Consider the following 21,181-nt stretch of genomic DNA (forward strand, 5'->3'; position numbering starts at 1 on the left):
GTGGAGGCAGTCAACTGTGCCAAATGACACAGAAACGTCGGAACCGTTTGGCTTAAGGTTAGGGTTAGTGTGACAAATGCGCATTTGCCTTTTGCGAGCTCTTATATATCCACTTACTTCGATAATGGCACCAGTAGAGATGAACAGATAAGTACAGATAGGTACCTACATGTATGAATGCGTCTCGAATCCGTTTGCTAATAGGAGTGAACATCAACGCACCTGGGATGTAAAAGTAAGTCAAAGTGTGAAATGAAATCGTCTTCAATCTGGGGCGATGTGAAATTAGTTCAAAATTTTTGCGGAATTGGTCTGGATTTAAGGTCACTAATTTTCACATCAAATGTTTCCATTTGATTTTTCAGACCCAAAACTTACCCGTGGATTTTGTATCACGGAGTAAATTACGCATATTTATAACCTTCGTAGGACTTGAACAAAGCGTTCAAAGTTCTAGATAGTAACCTGGGTGATGCGGTGTGGCATCTTTTCAATGTTGGCAGTGCTATTCTTCGCCAACAGCTCAATCGTGACTCTTGGATTGTTTGTTTACGTTCGTTAATTCGTGAATGATTCGAGTGAAGCAAAATGAACCAATTTTGATGTAAAAAAGTTTAAAAGTTATTTTGATATATTTATTTAAAAAATGTGGCTTATATTATCACTACATTTAAATGTAGGGAGATTTATATTTATGGCTTTGGGGTCCGTCTTCGCATCACCCAGAAAGTAACTATCGTTCCCTTCGTTGTCACTCTTCTCCTATTTCCATAGCGTACACATCCATTCGAGGGTATGTACCTATACGTAAAAAAAAAAGATCGTCACAATGAGTGATTTCTGAAACAATCATAATAATCACCGCGTGTCTACATGTGATGTGGTTGCTTACCTAGCGTAAGTAGTGAGATGTATAGGAAATGATTCTCGGCGTAAGCCGCCAAGACACCAGGGGGATAGCATCTGCTAAGTAACTCCGGTTAAAGTTAGTTTCACTCGGGAACTCGACGGAGTCGTATGGTTAATCTCGGAACTACTTCGGGAGTGCTTTGTATTCAGTGATAGTTGTAGTAAATTTTATGAAAATTTGTATGCTGTTACCGGTGACTGAAGATGGGTGCAAGAATCTTACTTACTTTCGGTGTTATACATGTGATATTCAATGGCGTTATTTCGCAAATAAGTGACCTCCGATATACAGAGGTAATGATCTTAACCAGTAATGCCTGTGTTCGGCTACGATAAATATAGACAGCTGATTGCTTCGAGTGAAAAACCCCGATGATAGTAACTGGAGTATGTAAATTTCTCTCTGTTACCGACATACATTTAGGGTGCGCTACGCTGCGTCGACGTGTGTGCCGCCACGACCCCAATGTGCGCTCAAGCAGCAAGCTCTTCTTTGCCGAAATGAGAGTGTGTGTTCTATGCGTTCTATGCTTTCTTGAGAAAAGTGCTAACGGTGGGGTGGAAAGTGTTTATACCGGTGACAATCTACAGGAAAGCATTTTTCTCAGTTTGTTGATCCATTGAATAGATGACAGAAATGTTCAACAAGCCTTGACATAACCACCGGTAGCCAACTGTATTAGATGGGACGCATGGGATTCAAGAGGATTCAAGTGAATTCGACATAAACAGTAGTCGACAGTTATGCAAATATTCATCGCTCATGATTGCGTATTGAGAGTGCAGCAATTGAAATTTGATAATTCTGGATTTATTTTTTAATATAACATAGTGAGAAATATTGTGTATAATCAATAGGGTGATTTACTGGTTTTATGTATATTTGTAATACAGATAATAAGCTTAACTGTAGATCATTATGGCGAAATGCTAGGACGAGATGAACGAAAAGTTCAGTTTTTCTATAGTAAAGTGTGTAGGGTAAACGCTCCTATAGTTGCGGTACGTTAGAAGCGTTAGGTTCCTATAGTTGTGTATGGAGACTCCGTACACAACTATAGGAACCTAACGCTTGTAACGTACCGCAACTATAGGAGCGTTTCCCCTATATAGAACTAAGACGACTTAAATGCTGTTTATGGCGGCTATAGTGAACAGATTTATGGTGGTAAGCTCCAACCGATATTATCCTGGGAACAAATCCCGATCATTAATATCAAGCTGCTTTGACGTCGAAATCAGAGTTAATCATCACGACACTAAACAAACATCTGGCAGATTATCCAAACAGAGTCGGAATTAAAAATTAATCCAAGGTGGAGTTTATCGTCATTAGTGATTGAAACGTTAAAAGGCGGCGTCCATAAATTACGTTACGCTTACAGATGGAGAGGGGTCATCTATATCGTTACGAATTGTTACATATGGGGCGGGAGAGTGTAGCTTTGTGTAACGTAACAAAGAAAGTAAAACATTTCAACAACGATTTTTTGTTTTTTTTTTTCTATGAAAAGTTTGAAAAGACTGGTCAAAAAATTTCGTCACTAAATCTTGCTTGTAAAATGGATGTGTTTTTATTTTCTATCGTGAGTTTGTCTTCTATTTCGTTATACTTTTGAAAAGCAAGTACTCGATGGTGCTTTGCTCGGGTAATGTATTCAACAAAACAATTAGATAATTCTCAACAAGACGTTAGTTCATTTTCCAACAATTCGTTAACAGCAAAACTTGAAGTTAAGTTGCTTTCTTTTTAAAAAAAAAACTGCACAATATGTAATTAGACTTATTTCACGACAATTAAAATCAAAATGAGTTTTCTTTATGATACGAACAGCAAACTTTATTATCGATTTGCTTTCATTTTGCTAACCAATTTTGCTCAAGTAGTATTATATTTTTTTTGATAGCTCATGCTTTTCTACTTAACATATAAAAATTTCAGGAAAGCGTTTTCTTTCGTTTTTGAGATATTAAGTCGTATATTTTTGCCTCAAAACTACAAATGCGTCTCCAATGGATAAAAGTAACTGAACTGCCATGTCTGCATTAATTTAAAATTATTGTACTGAGGACTTAGACCTTTTTATAAAGTATGTGTTACATATTTTACAAACATATTAAAAAGCAATTTTCGTGTTTTTCGCCTGTTTGAAAAAAACTCAATCCATCACGTACGGTAGTAGTGATTAGCATCCATACCTCTCACGTCAACGTCACGAGTTCAAATCTCACCCCCGGACAAGTCACGAATGACCCAAGTGCGTTAAAGTGACCACAATAAAAAAAAGCATTGCGTATGAAATGTATTTCCGATATAGCCAACACAAATTCAATGTTGTATTCTTATTGCTTATGATGTTTTCTAATTAAATATTCATACAGAGTTTCATATTTCGATAATTAAATTGTCTGAGTTTCACGCATTTTCTTTCTATATTCATCAATCATTATCAAAGTAACCCCAAAACAAAATACTGATGGTCGGTCACAACACTACAAAAATAGTGCAAATGCTTTAATTTCCGTTAAACATAATACTAACGAATTAACTCTAGGATCCTCAGTACTTGTTTAAAAATAAATAAATTTGAAAAACATTCATTGCTGTAAAAAATATTTAAAATATGGATCATTCCAGCTCAAGTGGTCACCTGTGGTCGATGTCACCGATTTGAGTCAAACTTGGCCAAACGTTTTTTTTTATTTTACTCTAAAATGCCTAGATCCCTGGATTTTCGAGATTTTTTAAAATTTCAACTTTCAGAAGAGATTACTCCTCAATCAAATAAACTATTCGTGATCTTAGAACGTCAATTTTAAGGTTTTTTTTAATGTAGATTCACATAAGAGTACTAACATTTTGTTTTGGTTATACTAACTACAGTAAACAGGCTAATAACCGGCAGGTATCAAAATTGTAAAAAAATTGCCTATTTTCACCATGGGTGGGATTTGAATATTTTGAGTTCAAATTTTCACCACACTTTTGAAAACTCTTCTACTAGATGTGTTTCCAAGGGCAAATGATTTGGGCAAATAGTTTTTTTTAAAATATGACCAGATGAGATGCTATTTAATATTTTTTCTTGAATTCCTTCCGCCGATGGCACAATAAAAATTTAATGCTATTTTAACATGTTATGGGCAGGATTCACATTATATGAAATCATAACTAGCTCATTTATTTACCTCTGTTCATAATTTAAAGGGTTCCTAAAAGTGAAAATACGTTACTGTGGGATACAGGCAAAACGTTGTAAGGCTATACGTTCCTATTATGGTGTGTTCCAATTATGGCCTATGGGAATTCCATAGGCCATAACTGGAACACACTATAATAGGAACGTATGGCCATAACTGGTACACATACCCTACGATGAAATCGGATAGATTAGCAGGTACATATATAAAATGATATATATGACGACAGCTGCTGCTTGAATAATACCCTTGATTGTATTTTATTAGATTCAATCTTACGAGCCAGAATGCTTTTTTTTATTATAGTTATAAAGACAAATATGCGTTGAACCTTTATTTTTCATTTTTTGAAAACACACTTTTCATTCATGAACGTAACTGTCATGTTCTTCTTCTAAGCATTTGAAGCTACGCACAGGAAAGAGGTGCAGACTTATATTTATGTCTAAGTATTAGTATAGATTTTTAGGCTTGCCCGTATACAAGTGGACGAACCAAACTGATTTTGAACAATGGTTTTGCTGACGATACATGACAGTAACGTTTACAGTTAACTTAATAACCGTGGAAGTGCATCTAGAACACTAAGTTGAGAGCACGCAATAAGCTAATATGCCTTAAGCAATAAGCAACTTTTAAAAATTCTGTACCCACTTGAGCTGGAATAACCCATAAATTAACAAAACAAAAAAAACTATCAAAATCTTCAATGTTACCCCGTTTTACGGTACTTAAAAAATTACTTAAAAGCCCACGGAGTTCATTGTAATTTCTGATTTTTTAGAAATTTATTCCTTTGTTGTACAGATGCTGTGTAAGGATTTCATTGGGCAAATTCACAGTATTTTTAATAAATTATAATGATGAATATTAGGATTTAAAGTTTACAAGTTTTAAAACAATTGCTGAGTTCACCAACCACAATCACGTCGCAGCATTGACGTAGCTAGACAATTTATCTGAAGGGGACCTAGATAATTCTGGAGGGGGCCTAGATAATTCTGGAGCGAAGCCTAGATAATCCTGGATTGGGCCTAGATAATTCTGGAGGGGCCTGGCCCCCCTGGCACCCCCATTAGCTACGCCAATGCGTCGCAGTTCTATTATTTATTGTTCCCTGTATAAACTTCTTAGCACTCCAAACACGAAGCCTCCAGCGAAATGTGTAAAGGCAAGCTTACAATGTCATTTCATAACAACGGCAACTGAACTTTACACATGGGCTATTTCTAATCCTGATTCAGAAGTACACTACGAGTTTTTTTAGAAACAGATTATAAAGCAATGGATAGGAAAATCAAAATCCATTACACTCGTGTAAAACATATTGTCAGGAAATCTCTAACTAATTCCCATTAAAAATAAGAACGAATCGGAAATCGAACCTACCGCCTCCGGCTTGGTAATACATATCATGACTTTACTGACAAGGCTTGAAGATATACTACTTTCAAATTGAAAAGAGTCATTGTGTCCAAGGTCATTTTTAATTAATAAAAACGCTTTGAACTAATAGAGACGCTTGGTAGTATTGAGGCAAAAACATAGGACTTAATTCAAAGTGTTTTTATGTTACTTCATACGCGAAGTTTGCGATTTTCAGAGTTGGTTGGAAATGCTAACATGAAGCTTTAGTGTGATAATTTATTAGCTAGAGAATGATCTTTAGAAGAGGGTAGGTGGATAGTTCCGTTAGAGTACGGCAGTATGAAAATTGAATAGAAGTTGAAAATTAGCGAAGGGCCATTAATGCGATAGTATAAAGTCAAACGCACACCTTTTGCCTAACCCGTAGGATGTACGCGGAGACTTGAAGTATATCTTCAAGTCTACAGGCAAAAGATGTGCGTCCGCCTTTTGCTCATTACTGACTGCGTCCTATGTTAGTACCCTTCATCTAGATAAAATTGATGAGTGGCAGATTTTTAGCGATGGGCCCAATCTAAGATCCATAGGCCAATAAAAAAATGTTTTTCGGAATTATAAAATCATTAGTTGATAAAATGATATTTAGTACTTGTTACTTACTATAAGGGGTTGTAAAGTATGTGTTTGACGCAAAAAACCTGTCAATATTGCTTTCATAGCGTCACAATCAGCAATTTTATGATTCGTGAGCGTTCATTCAGAGTGAGCGCTCACGAATCGTAAAATCTCGGATTGCGACGCTCTGAAAGTGGAATTGACAGATTTTACGAGTCAAACACATTCGTTTCAACCTCTTCTGGTAACTTAAAGGGTACATTATATCATTGTAACATCTAATGATTGCATAATTCTGAAAAACATTTTTTATAGCAAGTGAGTGGAAGCAACCCTGCCTTCGATGTGATATTCTTTTTAGATAACTATTTTAAATATCATTGATTTTCTTAGAAAGTATCGCAAATCACTCCAGTAGTTCAAAAGTTATGAATTTTCGAAATTGGGTATATTGGCCAAAAGACGATTTTTGAACCACCCTAACGGGTCTAAAATTGACTGATAAGTAACAAATGTGCAAGGTTTGAACGAGAGCAATTTTTTTTGGTAGGGCATGGAATTGCTGATATTGTATACTTCAAATCAAAAATATTGTTTATTTTCATAGAGTAGGGGAAATGGATGTAATGTCGGCCTTAATGCCCCTAATTTGGGCCCATACATAAATTCAGCAATCGGCTAAATTTTCAATAGCGACCAAAAATATCCATTAGTACCGTCCCAATGATGCGTTCATCTAGATAAAATTCATAAATAGCAGATTTTTAGCGATGGGCCCGATCTTAGATCCATTAGAGCCACTTCCCCTATTTCTAATCATTTTCTCTTTGTCCTTCTTCTTTTTCTTTACCTCTGCTCTTTCCAAAAAGCGCTATAGCCAACTAACGATTTTAAATTGGCTCACTGCTTGACTAGCCTATTGGTCCCAAGCAAATCGTTTAACGTACCCAATTCTAGTCGAAATTCTAGTACTACACAATGTTTGTTTTGATTCGCTATGAAAGTTTGACAGATAAAATGAGGGGTTCGTGGATTTTCCTATGTTTCGAGGGGTGCATCGATTAGCTTGGGACCGAAGATAGTACCAGAGCTGAGCCAAAAAGTTGAGCACGTTTCTTCGGGACCTTCTGGTCTCAGAGTTACCTCTATGCTATAACCATAGCATAAAAGGCTAGGACAAGAGTTAGTGCTCATGTCGCATCTGTCAATGGGAAATGGAGCATAACTTAATCTTTCTAGCCTAGTTGCTTCTAACGACCAACTAATCATATAGTTATCAAAAACGGAACATTCGGTACAAGATGTCCACGTCTCATCCATTTATTAGATTCTGAAGCATCGATGTTTTATGAATCATCTTGCCCCTTAAATGCCGATTTTTGAACCTAAGTCTGTGATCGACTTGGTGAATTCTGACTTAAATTTAACATAGGGGAAATGGCTCTAATGTAGGCCTATGGATTTATGATTGGGCCCATCGCTAAAAATCTGCTACTTATTAATTTTATCTAGATGAACGCCACATTGGGACGGAATTTATGAATATTTTTGGTTGCTATTGAAAATTTAGACGATTGCTTAATTTATGTATGGGTCCAAATTAGGGGCATTTAGGCCGACATTACATGCATTTCCCCTATGTAAAATTTTCAAAAATACCTGGTTATACCAGACTTATTTCTGACAAACAAGGAATTAATTTCAAATAACACCTCATCAAAAATTGGCCGACAGTGGGTATTTCGAACATTTGCCGAGTTAAATTTCACTCATGGCTAAAAGTGACATTATCAAAGTTATTTTATATGTGCGAAAATCCCTGTGCTGTCAATCAACCGGTTTTCGATCAGAACTCGGCCAAGGTTGTCAAAATATTAGGGGTATTCACTGAGCGCATCGTAAACATATACACTATCGTAAAAATAGCAGGGTCAATTGGAGTGTAATGGAAGTTTACGCATTTACGAGGGTTTATACGTTTACGATGCGCTTTGTGAATACCCCTATTATTTCTTGTCGGTCAGAAATAACCACGCTCGGATAGCAGGATTAATCAATAACATTCCATTTGTTCCACCTAATTAATTTTGGTATCCATGACAGATACGTATTTCGACTACAACGTGCAGTCTTAATTAGTGTCATTCCCACTATAGAAGTTATCAAAATCCAACCCCCTTAAGTACTCATCCCCTAGGTAAAAATGTCAAGATCACAGGTATAAAAATGAAACTACAATGTGTAGAATCGGAACCTACCTAACTATTAAAAACCATAGATTTAAGTAAACTAAAGGAGAAAAATCTATACAATTCTCTAATAAGGAAAATTCCGAAAGGCTTGATAGCCATCATAATGGAGTAATGAAATTGGGTTGTTAGCGGAACGGTTAAATAAAACAGCAAAAACAGGGACAACTTTGCTGAAAAGGGCAGTACAGTAACTTATCAAAACTACCCGCAATAAGAATGTAAGAACACAGACAAACAGACGTAACTTTTTCTCTTCAATAGACATACACGCATTTAAAGATTTAAGTATTATTAGTTGCGCGAATCTTCAACCACAGCATCCTTAAATAGCATCGCAAGCTGTATAGAGGTCTTGTAGCATTCTATAAATCTGAATGATGGTCTACAGAGCCCTTTATAAAACCAAAAATGTTACTGCAGGCATCGCATCACTTTGACGTTTCTATACATTCTATAGAACTTGTATGCACCATTGTTGGAGACTTTGAATCAAGCTTTTTTTTACCGCGAATTAATGTCGTTAGTGAGTTCTGTGACGATATATTTAAGGATAAATTATTCGAAGAGTTTTCGGTAAGAGCCTGGTTACTGTGAACTCAATCGATTTTAAAGAAGGAAATTAAATTTTAAACAACAAATAAGTGCATTATGTTCTACAAGACTTATTTATACTGCTTATTACTTAATCCAAACTACAAATATATCGTCATGGGTCGACCATTGATTGACAGTTTGTCACATATGTTTAAAAGTTTTCATCCGATTTTGTTTTAAATTATGCATTTCAAACTGATCATCGTAGCATGTAGTAAGAGAAACTTTATAAAATGCATAATAACTTTTGACCTTGGACGAATTGTGGAGAGTGTGATAATAGCTTCTCATAATACATTTACCTTGCCTAAAATAAAACATTAACATTTGCATGAACCTTCTAGACAACTAACGACAATCTGGGCGATGCCATCCAATTCCTGCGTGACTTTGATCGTGAAGCTGCCGAGATGTGCAATCGGTAAGGTCATAAATATTCCAATGTAAGCTTCTGACCTCTCGAGTAACTTCAAACCCTTCAACAGTGTAGCAAGTGGCGAATGGAAGTACGCCACCAACTCGACGGAATACAACAAGCGTCGCATGCGAGAACAGCAAAACCTTGCTTCTAAATTTGAATGCCTCAGCTGGCGCCGTGCTGCCTCGTTCGATTCATCCACGATTGTTGATTCCGGCATTCGGCGGCAGTTGGGACGAATCGTTCAACCCGGTCGATGTGGCCTGGGCGAGGATAAGTACGCTGAGGTATGCTAACTAACAATGTATGAAAATGTACTTTTGACTATCGGAATCATTGGTTGCAGATAACACACGTCATTTCATTGATGAAAGATAATTACAACAATGCAAAGTTATGTCCGTTTCATGGACCGTTAGCTACCGCTGTGGCATCGGATTCTTCAAAAAGTTCCAATTACGTAACAGGATATACGGCTTACTGTGACTTGAAGCTAGAACCGGACATAGCTCAGATAATGGAAACGAGCCGCATTGAACCTGAGTTGAGGCATTACTGGTCAGCTTGGCGTGAGAAAACTGGTCCTCCGGTGAAGAACACGTTCATGAGATATCTGGACCTAGCTAATCAAGCTGCCGAACGACACGGGTTCAGCGATGCCGGAGAACAGATGCGTTCCATTTATGACGACAGTGACTTCTTTTTTACGGTTAATGATCTTTGGACTCGGGTTCAACCACTCTACAAACAGCTGGTAACTTTTGTAAGGAAGGGTCTCGTGCGGCAATATGGTGAACACGTGGTCCGTAGGGATGGTCCTATACCAGCACATTTATTGGGAAATATGTGGGCACAAAATTGGCATAACGTACTGGACATCGTCAAACCTGGACCATCGGAGACTCCTGATGTAACAGGGGAATTGGTGCGGCAAGGATACACCCCGTTGAAAATTTTCCAAACTGCAGAGGAGTTTTTCACATCCATTGGTCTACCACCGATGGCGCCTGAGTTCTGGCGCAACTCTATGCTGCAAAGGTCAAACGAGATGTTTGGTCATTGTACCGCCTCGGCTTGGGATTTTTGCAACAAGGTAGATTTCCGTATCAAGCAATGCACGCAAGTCAATCTAGAGGATTTCATCAACGCACATCATGAAATGACCCATGTGCAGTACTATATGCAATATACCAACCAGCCATTCCTGTACCGAGAAGGGCCGAATCCGGCGTTCCACGAAGCAATAGCAAACTCAATTAGCTTGTCCGTTGGAGGACCGACTCATTTACAAAAATTAGGACTACTGAACACTGCCGTTTCGGTGCTAAACGGAAACACAATGGTCAACATTGAATACCTTCTGAATATCGCGTTGGACAAACTTCCGTTTATGGCCTTTAGCTTGGCGCTGGAAAAGGTATAATGTTTTGTTTCATTTGAAAACCATGTCATCAATTTATATGTTTACAGTGGCGCTGGTACGTTTTCGAGAAGGGACCAGTCGGTATGAATGCACGCTGGTGGGAACTGCGACTCAGATATCAAGGAATAATTCCCCCTATGGGTCGAGGATTCGAACACTTCGATGCTGGAGCAAAGTATCATGTTATCTCCGACCAGGATTACATAAAATATTTCGTAGCTACTGTGCTGCAGTTTCAAGTCTACTCGGAGCTGTGCCAGGCATCGCACCATGTTGGACCGTTGCATACCTGTGACTTCTACCGCTCGAGAGAAGCAGGCAGAATTCTTGGGTAAGCGTACACTTATGATCTGTGACAGGCTTTTACAAATAGCGGGTTTCTTCCAGTGATGTAATGCAACAAGGAGCTTCTCTAACCTCGTCACAGTTGATAAAAGTTTTGACTAGAGGAAAAACCTCCCGTCTTTCTGTGGAACCATTGTTGGACTTTTTCAGACCGTTGGAAGCTTGGTTGGAGCTGAAGAATAGAGATGAACCGGTATTATTTTGGAAGGAATTAAACAACTTCGAGTCTTCTAAATTAGGATTTATTTTAGGTTATTGGATGGAGCTCGAAAATGGAAGATATTGCCTTGTTTCAGCCTTTTGTGGATCGCAACGGTCGAAATTCTGCGGAAAGTTTAACTTTCGGTGTACTTACTTGTATTGTTATGTCTGTTTGGTTGTACATTAGATTTTAACCGTCAATTTATTAGCATTATTTATTGTAAATATATTGATTTTATTTAAAACGTTTGATTTTTTTTCTGAATCATGCCGAAATGATTCTTCATTCCTTGTAGAACTATTCGATACACCTAGTCTGGTCCCAGCTGATACCGTCACCAACGAGTAGAAGGAGCATTCTCGGTCCCATTTGCGTTTTTGTCAAAACATTTTTTTTTGTCTTTTCAATGCTGCCTATCATAAAGTCCATCAAGAAAAACCGCACCCTGCTTTCTCCAGTCAATGGAAGCCCTGTCGTGCAAGAACAAGATAATCCAATCGGCCATCTTTAAACAGGTTCAAGGGTGACTTGAAAAGCGCTGATCAAAAGCTGCCAGAAAAAATTTAGAGGGTATAAAAAACTAAAAATACTTTATGTATACTTATCATCATCGTTACCGCAAACTTGTGTTACAATCTGTAATTGCTGTTTTCAAGAAATTTGAATTTTGGGAAAATTATATTTGGACCATTTACCCAGAATCTGGATAGGTTTTACTTAAAGAGGCTGAATTTATATAAATTTAGACTCTTTAGTTTTACCACGTTTTACTCACCAAAAAAAACATATCTACTCAGATTTTGACAACCTCATATTTGACCCAGTATTTGACGCATGAATGAGTTGGATCTACTCAGTCACTAGGTTTACTCAAAATAGCGTGGCATAGTATTTAGAAACGTGAATTAACATGGACAAAAAATCCAAATCCAAATAAAAACAGATGCAGTCTCACTAAATCGCTATTCACCTGGTTGACCCCTAGCTTTGTCTTGATGCCAACAAGACGGGCTTTTTTTTATTTTATTTTTTTTATACAGGGGGGAATCTGCTACAGACACCTGAGAAAGAATTCAGGGTGTGGGGATGGGATAATTGCACTCGCGACCCACTAAACCTTACCCTGTGCGCTTGGCCCTTGACCTCCCCGGAACCGCCCGAACGCATTACTTCGTGGGTCCGCAGTCACCACCGCGCTCCAGTTCTCGGTGGTACCACACATCCTAGGGACGATGTTATCCGGACTGGTATCCGCTCCGCATATCGCTAGCATAACGCTCATTACTGGCTCGAAGCGTGGACAGGCGAACATAACGTGTTTGGCCGTCTCTTCGACGCCAGCGCACGCGGGGTAGGTGGGAGTACTTGCATGTCCGAACCTATGCAAGTAACTCATAAAGCAGCCATGGCCTGGCAGGAACTGTGTCAGGTGAAAGTTTACTTCCCCGTGGCGCCTGTTGACCCAGGTTGATACGGAAGCTAACAAGCGGTAGGTCCACCTACCCTTTGTGGAGTTTTCCCACTCCGAATGCCATCTCGCAGTCAACACCGCGCGCGCGTTGTTGCGCACCCCTCGAACGGTCCTCGTGTCATAGCACACCACGTCCTTCTTAATGATGAAGCAAATTGGCATCATCGCTGCTATGACACAGACGGCCTCCCTCGAGATGGTGCGGTATGCACTGGCCACCCTCAAGCACATTAGCTTGTGTGTACTTTCTAATTTCCACCTGTGACAGTCAATATCCAGTACCGCAGCCCACGCAGGGCCACCGTATCTGAGGATAGATACTACGACCCCTGCGAGTAGCCTGCACGTACTGGCACTCACTGCCGAGCTGTTTGACATCATGCGGGATAATGCCCCCACAGCCGTAGACGCTCTCTTGCAGGCGTACTCGACGTAGCAGCCGAAGTTGAGCTTATCATCGAGCATAACCCCCAGGAGTTTCAGAGAGCGCACAGACCTAATTGTGCTCTCGTCGACTGTAAGCGCCGCATGCTGCACCGACATGCGATTGTTGACTACGACCACTTCCGTCTTGTGATGGGCAAGCTCCAGTTTCCTGGATCTCATCCATTCCTCCACAAACTTGACGGAGTGAGCCGCTGTCAGCTCTACCTCCTCGAGGGATTCCCCGTAGACTACCAGCGTGACATCGTCGGCAATACGTACAATTTTCACGCTGTTGAACGCGTTCTTCACGTCTAGAGTTACCACCGCGCAGTAACGAATACCCCTTCGTTTCCGGTGGACCACCTCTGCCGTCTGGATGACGTCGCGGATGGCTTCCACCGTAGATTTGCCTTTACGGAACCCGTACTGGCTGCTTGACAGGTCGTCTACACCTTCGGTGTAAGCCAACAGCCTGTTGAGGATGACCCTCTCAAGCAGTTTACCAGTGGTGTCCAGCAAACAAATAGGCCTGTATGCTACCGGGTCCCCAGGGGTTTTCCTGACTTCGGGAGCAGCCGCTGCCGCTTCCACGCATCTGGGAAGATGCCTACGTCCAGACAGGTCTGAAAAACAGAACGGAACATGTCTGGATTTTCCGCAACGGCCGCCCTCAGAGCCACAACCGGGATCCCATCTGAGCCCGGGGCCTTGCCCACCACCAGAGACTTGGCAATATCGCTCAGTTCTCTGTTTGTCACTCTAGACACTTCTCCCTGATCCGCGATTGGGATCCGCGGCCAGGAGTCTACGTCCCTACGTGGAAACAAGACGGGCCTGGTATAAACTTAATGTATATGGGTATAGCGTATCTTTTGGAAATAGATAGGTTTGCTTCTGATCTGGCGAAATGATACATATGCTGATATCACCGACAGATTGAATATCAGGGGAAACATGTAAGAAGGGTATAACTCGAAACGTAAACAATGACTTTGAACGTCGATTTCTTTCGCATGACCACTAGACTGATGCAAAATTTGAAATTTTCGCTTCACAGTGCTCAAACGGTTTCAAATCAGGTCTTGATTAGCCTCCCAAAATTTATACTCATTTGGTAAGAAACTGACTTGGCACAAACTATTCGAAGTTTATATGAAAATTACTATGGGAAAACCAAACTTTTTGTTCATTGTCTACTGCCCATTTTCCATATTGCTTTTTCGAAAAGTTCTATAACTATTCTTATGGGAAGCTACAACTTTGCGGAATATCGTTTTTCAGCCAAATGTCAAACTAAATAGTTATTAATTGTTTAAGAGATTGATAATCTTATGGCATGATCAGCAGCTGTTCTGTTAGCAACACTATATTCTGCAGTGTGACATAGTAGCCATGATATTTGTGCTCTATTCTTCTCACTAGAAACACCAATGTTGCCTGCTGAACAGTTGAATGAGCATAATCATAAGACATCAGTGACTTGAATCATTAATAACTCGAGGGGGACGACTCTATCTACGATGCAGAAAAGATTGTGTTTTACTGTGGCTAGCTGCACGCACGCTGAGTAGATAGAAGGAAGATTTATGTCGATTTTGAAGATTTCCTGCAAAAAGATGAAGCACGATGCAAGTAGATGGGAAAAATGAAAGATGATTTTTCGAAGATTGATTCGCTAGTATAAGATTTTTTGATCATCTAGAATTGAGATTTAGATGTGTCGCCCCCCTCGTAATAACTTTTGTTCCTTACACGGTGTTTCGCGAAAACCCTTTAATGGGTATAAAAACACCCATTTCCGTTAAAAGTGCTCCTCCTCATTTAATGGGTAAACTATGGTTTACTCATTAATGGGTAAATGGGGGATCTGTCAATAAATGGGTGTTTTTTACCAATCTTCTTGAATTGTGTTTTTCGTAAAATGGGTAAAATAATACCCATTTCTTAAAATGGAGGATGCTGGTGCTGGGTTATTTGTCCTCGTTGATATAAAAAACTTTCTAATATTTGCATTGAAAATATATGCAGGTGTAGCGAAAAAAATATTACACGAGATACCATATATTGGAATCCGTAAATCTCTCCAATGTTTCGGAATCTAACGTTTTCCGGAGATCGTCCATGTTTGCTAAAAAAAAAAGCGGACAGAAACTGTTTGCATTCCCAATGGTCGGTGACGGAATGAGACGATAAAATTTCCAAGTGTTTTTTCACCCATAGTGGGTAAAAAATATACCCATTTTACAATCGTGAACTGATTCTTTAAATGGGTATTTTTTCACCCATTTTACGATTTCCAAATTCCCCCATTTTTTGACAGCTGCATACATGGTTTGAAAATGGGTATTTTTTACCCATGAATGGGTTTTCACGTTCAGATTACAGAGTTATAACATGTTATAGCGCTATATTGATGGTGGTTTCTGTGTTGCAATTATTTGACAACCGTTATAACATGTTATAACTCTCCAGTCTGTACAGCGTTTTACATTTGATTGAAAAGTGGGTTTCAACAAAGTTGTAGCTGGGTAAATTTTCTACAATCACTGCTATCATTTTTAAAAGCATGGTGATGTGGTGAATTGTTAGATACATATGAACAAAAACATAAGTTTTCCCATAGTAATTCCCATATAAACTTGAAATGGTTTGTGCGAAGTCAGTTTCTTACTAAAGTAGTTCAAATTTTGGGAGGCTAAGCAGGACCCAATTTGGAACCGTTTAAGCACTGTGGAGCACCACTGGTAAACTGCTTGAGAGGGTCATCCTCAACAGGCTGTTGGCTTACACCGAAGGTGTAGACGGCCTGTCAAGCAGCCAGTACGGGTTCCGTAAAGGCAGATCTACGGTGGAAATTACTATGGGAAAACTTATGTTTTTGTTCATATGTATCTAACAATTCACCACATCACCATGCTTTTAAAAATGATAGCAGTGATTGTAGAAAATTTTCCCAGCTACAACTTTGTTGAAACCCACTTTTCAATCAAATGTAAAACGCTGTACAGACTGGAGAGTTATAACATGTTATAACATGCTATTTATAACGCTATCTTGATGGTGGTTTCTGTGTTGCAATTATTTGACAACCGTTATAACATGTTATAACTCTCCAGTCTGGACAGCGTTTAACACCCTGCGCAATTGTACAGCAGCGGAGAAGAGAAGCCAGACACACACCCAGAAATAACGAAAGCTCAATGTGTAGCCATCGCTCCGACGGGTCCGACGTAAAGAGCGCGCCTCAGTGGGAAATGGCCCAAGTAACCAAAAGTTCCGCATTCAACGTTTAAAATCACTTCCAAGTTCCATAAAGTTCAAATAAAGTTCTGACCGAACCTTCAAGTTCTATAAAGTTCAAATAAAGTTCAAATAAAGTTCCGACAGAACTTTCAAGTTCCATAAAGTTCGAATAAAGTTCTGACAAAACTTTCAAGTTCCATAAAGTTCAAATTAAGTTCCGACAGAACTTTCAAGCCACATGAAGCAATCCGCACAAGTCTTTATTAGTAACAAAATTTAATGTACGTAAATATGAAATGGTCATAGTTCTTATATTTTTGCAGTGCATCAACATTCTATCTAAACATAAAAAATAAAAGAGTAATTTCCGGGATTCGAACCAGGGTTACTTCCACTCACTTGTTATAAAAAAATGTTTTTCGGAATTATGAAATCATGATATAGTATAATGCTAATTAGTACTTGTAAGTTACAAGAAGAGGTCATGAAGTATATTTTTGACACATAAAATCTGTCAAAATTGCTTTCAGTGCGTCACAATCAGCGATTTTACGACTCGTGAGCGCTCACTCTGAGTGAACTGGAGAGTTATAACATGTTATAACGGTTGTCAAATAATTGCAATACAGAAACCACCATCAAGATAGCGCTATAACATGTTATAACTCTGTAGTCTGAACGTACTATAAGGCTGCTTAGAATTCTATAGACTACCTTCAACCAAGCTGCTTAAGCCACAAATAGCCTTTTATCAGAACTTTTGGTTACTTCTTTGTTATAGTACGTTCAGACTACAGAGTTATAACATGTTATAGCGCTATCTTGATGGTGGTTTCTGTGTTGCAATTATTTGACAACCGTTATAACATGTTATAACTCTCCAGTCTGGACAGCGTTGTATGCTCTTCTTCATCTCCTATGCATGCAGTCGTGGTAAGCAAATAGTACGTTCAGACTACAGAGTTATAACATGTTATAGCGCTATCTTGATGGTGGTTTCTGTGTTGCAATTAGTTGACAACCGTTATAACATGTTATAACTCTCCAGTCTGGACAGCATTAAAGTCAGCAAAGAATTCAAAGAAGACATTAGCGCTTGTTGTATTATATTCGCTCCCTGCGCCGCTTATTGTGTGGATCGCTTTCTCACAGATTAGTTCGAAAAGAGTGTGCGAAGTAAATGGGAGAACCACACACTCTTTGTCGAGTGTTGTGAGATGTATGCACAAAGTTGCTTTGATGACACTCCGAGGTGATTTCCAGCCCTGGGCACCGCAATCGACCGGTAGTGAACCTAGCAGGCTGCAGATAGCACAAACCATGGATTAAAAGCTGGAGCTCGCACCAGGGGTTTCGGATCCACAATAGTACAGGCCACAATAAACAGCGGCTACATATTCTGACCACCAGATGGACCAGATAATATTTGCAATCCATTCTTAAAATGCTGGGTATTTGACGTTGGCTGTAATATAAGTCATTCCTCAGAACCCTAATAAAAATTGTATGGTTAATTTGCTTAACGACGTGTTCTGGGTATCATCCAAACCATTTGTGGAATAGTTCAATGATTTGGGTTATCGTTCGCTTATGGTTATTTTTATTAGGGAAAACACTTAGAATTGTTTGGCAATATAACCACGTTATTTTAAAAATCGTCTTTAAAGAACGTGTTATGCCCGGAAAGTTTCAAGTTTCATTCTGTATCGTCTCTCAAAGATTTTATTAGTTCTAAATACAGTCAACTTTCGCTCGCTGGGCTAAACCCATAGCCCACTTAGTGAAAGGCTTTCGTTAGTTGGGCTGAGCTGTCAAGCTAAAAATTGGTAGAGGGATACACCGATTGATTATTGTCATCACAATCCTTGAGCAACTATCCAAATTGTTCATCCATGAGCCCCTCAAAAAGGAATCAGCACTGCCAGAAATGACATTTGACTTCGGTTTCGGTGGGCTACAGCCACAGGAGTGGAACTTCGGATCAGAAAGTGGCTTCACTTATCATTTGCGAACACTAGCGCACCTAGCGGTAGAAGGCATCTTCTGCCTGTAGTTAAGATAGGCAGCATCCTATGATAGTGTGAGTGCACATAGAAAGCCCGTGTGGAACGCTACGACAACGCATCGCTTGTTGAGCAGAAAAACGAAGCACTTTTTGATTCACCGATTTGTTTGAACTTCCCCTTCTGTTCTGTGCTACAGCCCAACTAACGGGAGCCCAACTAAAACGTAACGCACTTCAAGGTAGCCCAACGAGTGAAATTCGACTGTACAGAGGATTTCCCGTTTTATAACTGTTCGGTTATTTATCAATCTCGGTTTTATCACGAAAAATGTTTCGCATATATTATGGTTTTCAGAATTTAGTAAGTAATTTAAAAACTATAGTAAGTAATTTAATACTGTCTAAGCACGACTTTGGAACACCCCTGCTTGTTTCAGATGACGTTTAAACAGCTGATTATCACGCTGAATCATTGTTTACATTTCGATAGTTTCATGTATCGCAAGTGTGGGTTCTGTACATGTCCGTGGTAAACAGATCGTGTACAAATGGTGTACTATCAACAATCAATACGAAACTATGGATTTTAAATTGGTTCACTACTTGACTAGCCTATTGGTCCCAAGCAAATCGGTTAACGTGCCCCATTCTAGTCGAAATTCTAGTTCTACACAATGTGTTTTTTGATTTGCCATGAAAGTTTGACAGATGAAATGAGGGGTTCGTAGATTTTCCTAGGTTTCGAGAGTTGCATCGATTAGCTTGGGACCGAAGATAGTACCAGAGCTGAGCCAAAAACTTGAGCATTTTTATTCGGGACCTACTAGTCTTAGAGTTACCTGTATGGTACTATCCCCAACATATATCTGGAGTAGGATGTAGGATGATGAAGCAACTTTCCGGTACAAGCAAAAATCTGAACATAAACTGAACCCTGTTGACCGAAATCTGGACCGGAAAATCGTGCAAGCTTTCACTCGCAAGCAAAATACTTCGGTTCGAGACGTGGCAAAAAAGTGGGATCCTCGAAGAGTAAAGTCCAGCAGGCCAAGGCAAGCTTGGGTCTAAAGGGGTATAAGAAGCAGAAAAATCCAAAGCGGAGTGAAAAACAAACCGCATCCGTCAAACAGAGAGGGCTCGGAAGTTATACAACCAATTACTGTGTGGAAAATCGGTGTGTGTGTGATTATACGTTAAATTTGATTACAAAACTCTTTCTGGTGATCAGTACTACACCGTTCGTGATGGTCGAAGTGTTGACGACGCGGATAAGTCGATTTTTACCGAAAAATTCGGTAAAAAAGGCTATAGTTTGGCAAGCCATTTGTGAGTGTGCACAGTTCGAAAAAGTAGAGTAAATTTCTGTTCAATATGATGCACATAAATGGAGCGTCACATAACATATACGATTACATTATATATCATGTAAAGTTCTGACAAATTTCATGCAATGTAGCAAATATTGTATACAAAAGCCCATCTTTGTAAACAACATTGTTTGCAATTTGCTCGGTTGCGTGAAATGAAATACAAGTTTACGTGAATGAATATTTACATCACAATGTACTGGCCGGATTTGGCGTCGGTTCATTACTCCAAGGACACGGTAGCCTGGTATAAAGCCAACAAGGTTCAAATTCGTACCCAAGGAGGTGAATTCGCCAAACTGTCCCCAGGCCAGGCTTATCGAAACTTCTTGGGCCCTGACCAAAGTATATTAGCGGAAACATGTTAAGGCAGCGGATTCCGTTACAAAGTTTGCGAAAGACTACACAGATAAAAATTCTGAATTTTAATTGTGATGTAAACATTCATTCACGTAAACTTGTATTTCATCTCACACAACCGAGCAACTTGCAAACAATGTTGTTTACAAAGATGGGCTTTTGCATACAATATTTGCTGCTTTGCATGAAATGTGTCAGAAATTTACTTGATATATAATGTAAACGTATATGATATGGGACGCTCCATTTATGTGCATTATATTGAACAGAAATTTACACTACTTTTTCGAACTGTGTAGGAAAAAGTATCCAACATTGTTGGAAAGGCATCTGTGCTGAAGCTTATGAGTAGCGTGAGATCATAAATCCGCTCCTTGGCTTACGACTGATCGGATCTTAGATTTTCTACGTTTAACTGTAATATAATACTATATAGATTAAATAAAAATAAAAAAAAGAGTTACGTTATAGTTTTTTTAATCATACTTAGACATTCTGAGGCACCCTATATGTGTAGGATCTCGAAATTTTATCTTAGCCTTAGAATTATGACAACTCATTTTATACCGTGGACTTTTAATTTTCATTTGAATTCGAAGATATCTATTCTTTAGTTCCAGAATATTCAAAACATGATACTGGGATTTCAAAAACTATTTTTATTTTAACTTTCAGAATCTTCAAAACTGTTCATGGGCAGAGGTCTTGGTAATTTTCCTAAAAATTCCAAGTCCTAGAATGTGTTCATCTATGTCTGAGATTTCAAAGCTCTAGATTATTCAATATTCAAGATCTAAAAAAAAAAATCAATCCTAGATCCAAAATTCATAAAACTATATAACTCTGATCTCTTGATACTTTTCCTACACACTTAGTGTTGTTTGCGATTAACCCCGCCGAGTAGCTCGGCTGCTGATATCTCAACTAACAAACAGAAATCTCAGTAAAAATAAATGCCGAGCTCGGTGGAGCCAATCTTTGC

The 21,181-nt window shown here is 39.0% G+C and overlaps 1 protein-coding gene across 1 annotated transcript; it reads left to right on the top strand.

Moving 5' to 3' along the window:
• Nucleotides 1-1,016: 1,016 nt before the first annotated feature.
• LOC135711442 (angiotensin-converting enzyme-like) lies at nt 1,017-11,520 on the top strand. Its single transcript, XM_065234309.1, has 7 exons — nt 1,017-1,203; nt 9,284-9,360; nt 9,425-9,644; nt 9,704-10,774; nt 10,828-11,111; nt 11,168-11,318; nt 11,377-11,520. The coding sequence occupies exons 1-7, from the start codon at nt 1,114-1,116 to the stop codon at nt 11,518-11,520; spliced, it is 2,037 nt and encodes a 678-aa protein (XP_065090381.1). The 5' UTR covers nt 1,017-1,113.
• Nucleotides 11,521-21,181: the final 9,661 nt, after the last annotated feature.

This window comes from Ochlerotatus camptorhynchus, unplaced genomic scaffold (assembly GCF_037179485.1).
Source record: "Ochlerotatus camptorhynchus isolate MF236.1 unplaced genomic scaffold, CSIRO-AGI_Acam_v1.1 ptg000432l, whole genome shotgun sequence".
NCBI classification, from domain to species: Eukaryota; Metazoa; Arthropoda; class Insecta; order Diptera; family Culicidae; genus Ochlerotatus; species Ochlerotatus camptorhynchus.